This window comes from Phalaenopsis equestris, unplaced genomic scaffold (genome assembly GCF_001263595.1).
Source record: "Phalaenopsis equestris unplaced genomic scaffold, ASM126359v1 Scaffold000090, whole genome shotgun sequence".
Taxonomy (NCBI): domain Eukaryota; kingdom Viridiplantae; phylum Streptophyta; class Magnoliopsida; order Asparagales; family Orchidaceae; genus Phalaenopsis; species Phalaenopsis equestris.
The window spans coordinates 1,184,765-1,190,764 of NW_018164532.1; the positions used below are offsets into that span (position 1 = coordinate 1,184,765).

The 6,000-nt window shown below is 37.0% G+C and overlaps 1 protein-coding gene across 2 annotated transcripts in view; it reads right to left on the reverse strand.

The window, feature by feature from the left end:
- The window catches only part of LOC110020051 (probable alkaline/neutral invertase F), a 47,298-nt gene extending 44,476 nt beyond the window's left edge, over window positions 1-2,822 (reverse strand). For both annotated transcript variants that reach the window (XM_020718022.1, XM_020718021.1), the window contains exons 1-6: window positions 2,477-2,822; window positions 2,085-2,402; window positions 1,864-1,972; window positions 1,410-1,503; window positions 710-797; window positions 296-379 (exon numbers count right to left, since the gene is read on the reverse strand). In XM_020718022.1, the coding sequence (XP_020573681.1) occupies window positions 296-379; window positions 710-797; window positions 1,410-1,503; window positions 1,864-1,972; window positions 2,085-2,402; window positions 2,477-2,623 (840 nt within the window). In that variant the 5' untranslated portion in view covers window positions 2,624-2,822. The remainder of the gene's footprint in view (window positions 1-295; window positions 380-709; window positions 798-1,409; window positions 1,504-1,863; window positions 1,973-2,084; window positions 2,403-2,476) is intronic.
- Between the last annotated feature and the right edge of the window lie 3,178 nt (window positions 2,823-6,000).

Genomic DNA, 6,000 nt, shown 5'->3' on the forward strand with positions numbered 1-6,000 from the left:
AACTTCTTGAATATATCAGTGTGTGACAACAAGCTAACATTACTGAAGAAGACCTAATTAAAAGACAAATGAAGGGATGCACATTTTAGTATAGAAACAACTATTGTAAACTGAAGCAACTGCTTCTTGCCATCAGATAGCCTTCATAAAAAAATTAATGATGCCATACCAATAGTAGCCTTGAGAATAATGAGAAGGAGGCGCTAGTTTCTCAAATAACTAGTTGGTAACAAATGCTAGTCAATATATATAGACATAGCTAAAGCAAACAAGGAGAAAACCACTGCCAAGTTACCTTACTAGATCGTGCATGAGTAACAGTAAACTGAGTTGGATCTTTGATAGCAGGAAATGATGGATCAATAGCCCCATCCTTATTCTAGGCAGCAGGAAAGAAAAATAAAATGAGCATAAATTAAGAAAAAAGAAAGATTTACATAGATAGCACTTATTTCCTAAGTATTTACATATTTAACATCTAAGCTTCAATTTTACATGCATATCATCTTACATATGCATGAAAAAGTGCATTCCACTTTCTAAAAGTTAAAATGGTGGTATTTTTTGCATGATATGAAAGATTTGGATGGTACAAATCGTAAAAGAAAAATTTAGGTGTGAATTATGTAAATAGATAAGAATTGGGGGTATGTATGTAAATTCCCCTAAAAAGACATGTAATAAAAAAAAATTGTGCTATATGACTTACTTTTCCATACACATATAGATTTCCATCAGCATGAGCAGAAACAAAATTGCCATCGCCATCTGGTACCCATGCAACACAAGTACAGCGACTGCAAAGTGACATAAACAATCCACAACATGAAGAAATTTAATGATTGTATATAAAAGTTCGCTTTGAGGACCATCTCTCATCACATGAGAAAGCTAACACATGTATCAAACACAGTTTTGTTACGAGCAAACTTCCATATTTACATACATAGCACAAAATTCGTACATATTTACATATCTCACACCTGACCTTTCATGTTCACACACACAGTACTCAAATCTTTAATATCAAGTCAAAAATAATACTATTACCACTTTTTAAGAGTGAAATACACATTTTCATGCATAAGCTTAAAGAACAAACTTTGTGTCTGAATATTAAAGTTTTGGTATGAGGAATGTAAAAACATAAGAATTATGTGCTAGGTGTGTAAATTTTCCTTTTTTCATTAAAACATATAAGTTACATGCAGTTGCAGCAGCTTAGTTACAAATAAGAAACATGCAGTGACAGTATAAAACTTACATTCTTCATTAATATTTATTCAATAAACTAACCCATTCAAACAATTAACTCTACAATTTAATAACACCAGCAAATTAAAAATATCATGCATGGCACCATCAGTTGCGTGCTATTCTATGCATATTTCATAAAAGCAAAGACATGCCTGTTGTTTATTGCACCATCTTTATTATAATGTTGAGCTCCCACAAGCTTCTTGCCAGGATCCTGTAATTGCTGCCTCAACGATGCTGTGTAAACTTGAGATGTATGCAAGCATCGCCAACAAAATCATTCAATATTAACAAAAAGTAATAGGGGCATTTACCTACATACCTATCCATTTCATATGCATTTACATATCTAACAACTAAACATTATTTGCTTACATTTATACCACACAAATCTTTCATGTCAAATCAAAACCATTTTAACTTTTAAAAAGTGAAATATACATTTTCATGCATAGGGAAGGTGGTATAAATGCAAAAATTGAAGTATATGTGTTAGATATGTAAATGCATAGGAATTGTGTTGTATGTATGTAAATCTTCCAAAAAAACATACAAAAGTGGCAAACATGGAACAACATAGACTGAAATTAATGTGAAGTAACTCACTCTCTCCAGAATGAAGCCCAACAAGTAAATCGTGCCCATCTTTTGCCTCGGTATCAAATGCATGACACAAAGGGATCGAAATGCTGAAATGAATACACTTGATTGGATCCTATAAGGATTCCATCGTCAAAATAATAGATTACAGAATCCCTTAAAAACAAATGAAATTTGATAAATAAGCAGAAGGAAAAAAAAAGAGACAGAGAGAAAGAATGGTAAACCTTGTTCTGCGAATTCAGATCACTGATGAACAGCGAGTCGCCGGCATTAAATATTAAAAAAGTCCCTTTACCATCGTAATTTGCTGCAGAAATAGAGCCCCCGGATCCAGCAGAAGCCCCAAACGTCCCTCCAAACCTGCCGGCCCCAGAGACTGTCTTGCTCCCGCCATTCGATCCACCAAACGAGAATGCCTTGCTTCCATTAACACCAACAAAAAGCCTAGCCGCGGCCGACTTTACCACACCCCCGGAGACCGGCGTGGAAGGCGCGCTAGGCTCCTGTAGCGCTTGTTTTTCCTTAAGGTGCGCGATCGTCAGCTGAAAATTCAAACTACAGATCAAAACCTTGACACATGACACCACGAAAAAACAAGAAACCCTTGTCTCTCTACCTGGGATACTGATTTGCCATGTGAATAGTGAATAATGCCAGCAGGATGAGCCTTCTCATACTGAAGCCTATATCGGCCTTCCGGAGTCTTGAAGTATGTCTTCAGTCCCGGAGACGAAGGGTTCATGGAAGATGACGAAGATGTCATAGCTATCGAGAATTAGGTTTTACCGAAACCGAAGTATGGGATAGTAGGCAGGCAGAAAATCCCTCATATCACTTGCGAGAACTCCTTTCCTAGAGAAGCAAAGGGGGTTTATTTTCCTTATCTAATCTTCGCCGGCGAGGAGCAGCAGAAGGGAAGAGGAAACGGAAATAGCAGAGGAGAGGAGGAGCAAATTAATTGACCGTTTGACCTGGTTGTTATACAGATCTGACTAAAAATGCACTATGGGAAATATGAGCCGTCAGATCGCATTGATATCTGTGGGGTCAATAAGGACCGTTCGTTTGAAGGTCAAATAAATTCGATGCTCTCTTTTCTGTTATTATTGATAACGAGCAGATGTCCCGCCGGAGAACCGAGTCAAGAGCACATGCATGACCATTGGGTATTTTTTTTTAATCTAACAAACCTTCAAATTTAAGTTTGTTTGACATGTAATTTTGAAATTGTTGGTCAAAATATGTTTACCCAAGTTATAGATTTTAAAATTTAATGCATGAAGTGTTGCCCGCAAAAAATGATTGGAAGCATCTTATAATAGACCTTAGTTTTTAAATGTGAAAATTATCATGAAAATAAAATTCATGTAGGATCAATCTGAATGAAATGATTCTATTAATATAATTTATAAATTGATACGGCACCAATAATTTTTTATCATCTTGCATGAATCTTGGAACATGACATGGATCTCGAGACGATATTTTGAATAAAAAAACGTTCAAATCTTGATAAAAAGTCATCTAGAACTCTGATTTCAGCAAACTTATAGTCAAACTCACCGGCTCGATGAGACGGACATAGTGATATAAAAATTAGTCCAATATAGAACTGTTAATTTGGCTCGTTGTTCGTGAACAGCTCGTGTTCGGCTCGAACACGCAAACACAAAAAAATTTTTAAGCTCAAAATGTAAACGAGCCGAACACGAACAACAGTTTGTTCGCTCGTGTTCTGCTTGAAATGACACGAAAAAAAAATTATATAACTTTGGCAATGTGGTTAGTGTCTTATTTTGTATATATTTGATTCAGGTTCGAATCTCACACTTTACATCTATTTTTCTCAATTTTAGTTTAACGGGTCAATTTCGAGTCGAACACGAACACGAATATTTAAATCGAGTCGAACACGAACACACTGTTCACGAGCCAATTTTGAACACGAGCTATTTCGAACGAGCCGAACACGAGCCCAGCCTGAGCTTGCTCAAGCTCGGCTCGTTTACAGCCCTAGTCCAATCCAAGTCAAATCAAGCTCAGATCAAGTCATTAAACCACCATTGGAAGATTTCCAAACACATTTGGAAAGTCAAACGGCTGTCAAATATGACAAGTTTATACTCAAATCAAGCGGCTCGACAAGATAAATCCAACAAGCCCAATATCATTTAATTTTGACATCATTAAGGCACTCAAATGTCCATTAAACGTCGTATGATCGATGGAAGCTCTCTGAAACGTCTGATTTCCCAAGCATCTGGTTTCCCAAGCATCTTCCTCAGTGTAGCTCTCGGTTTAGAAATACAGAGAAAAGAGAAGAAGAGAGAAAACTTTTTATTGTAAACGTCAAGACACTCGATGGTGTAATTCCTCAAGCTAATAAAATCTTAAAATCTTCTGCAACTCCACAACTCCATGGACGTAGGCAATTTTTCGAACCACGTAAATCTGTGTGTTTCATTGTTTTTTGTTTTGTGATTTTTTTCGATTCAATTTTTCATTTTATTGACGCTATTTTTTCATAATAAGCCCCCTCTCTAGGGAGAGTTAAGGAATTCTTTTTAAGCCCCACCTCCCTCCGGGAGAACATTGCAAAATAAAAATAAAAATAGCTTTCTTAGTCTCTTCTCCGGGACGAGCACTCCAAAGATTTATATCTTTACTTAAGTCGCTCATCCGTGATGAGCAAACAAAGCTCCTTCTCCCCCCTCAAGAAATCTCAAAAAACTGACTCTTAAAGCTCAAGTTCGAAGAAGCTATGGAGGCGGTTCCTTGCTATGGAGCGACAAGATCCATAAAGGGGTACGACGCAAATCACACCATTAGCAAGTTTCAACATTTACCACTGCAAAGGCAATGATAATAACGCCCAAGACCTGACGTAATGAGAGGCCCGTCGAAGACGTTGTTCCAACAAGGATAATAAAAATGGGTAAGAAGCGATATTGAAATTTGAGAATCTTTATTATCCAAAAATCCATAAAGGAAGAGTGATCATATTCTCTAAAAATGTAGACATTAATCAGTGATTATTTTTCCAAAAAGACTTATTCACTAAAGAGCTAGCAAGAGGATTGTTAAGAGTTTAAATATAAGCCCAATAAATGATATTTTATGCACTAATGATTTTTACATTTTTATCACAATTTCGTCTCAAAAAATTGAAAAAATTAGGGATTTCGTATATAACCCAAAAATACACCTCATCAAATAGAAGAATCAGCCACCAGAGATGAACCGAGAGTTGTATGACCGTCGGGCTGGCCATTGCTACCCGGCCACAACCTCCGAGTAGAATGACAGCTTTGGCCAACCAATCGTTAGCGAGGATGAATAAAAACTAGATTACCCCTCACCGCTCCCTTTTAAACAGGACATACATGTAATACCTCCGAGTAGAATGACAGCTTTGGCCAACCAATCATTAGCGAGGATGAATAAAAACGAGATTACCCCTCACCGCTCCCTTTTAAACAGGGACATACATGTAAATGTAATTTCTTCTCTCTCGCACCCCAACCCCCCTTCCTCTCTTCTCTCCATATATAGAAGACCCCTTGGGTGTAAAAGAGTTCCTTTTAGGACTCTCTCTCCCCCTCATTTAGGGAGCCTACTCCCTTTCTCCCTCATATGTAACAAAAAATAGTGTGGAATAAAAGTGATTGTTGAGCCCAAGAACCACCCCTATTTGTTCCCCAACAGAGCAACCCCCTCTCTCTTTCTATCGCTCTCCTTTTCCACCTCTCAGAATCCGACTCTATTCACGGTTGAAATGATAGATTTGGATAAAACACCCACGTTGGATTGAGTTGTTCAACTATTCGCTTTCTTCATATGTTGGGCAGGGCAAGTTTATACAAATCTCATCCTATTTGCAAATAAAGGATGAAATTCATACTAGTTCATTGGACAACCTCAGAGAGATTTCCTTGATGGAACAATATTTTGTGAATATATAAGTGTCTTAGTGATGTCCAAATTGATCTATCTCGGGCTTGTTGGATTCGTCTCGCTGATATGCAAGATTCAACTTAACCTTGTTAGATTGAAATCCATTTTAACTTTCCAATCATGCACTGAAAAAACTTAAAAAAGTGATTTGACGATTTGATCTGGGCTTGATTGATTCGAATTAGA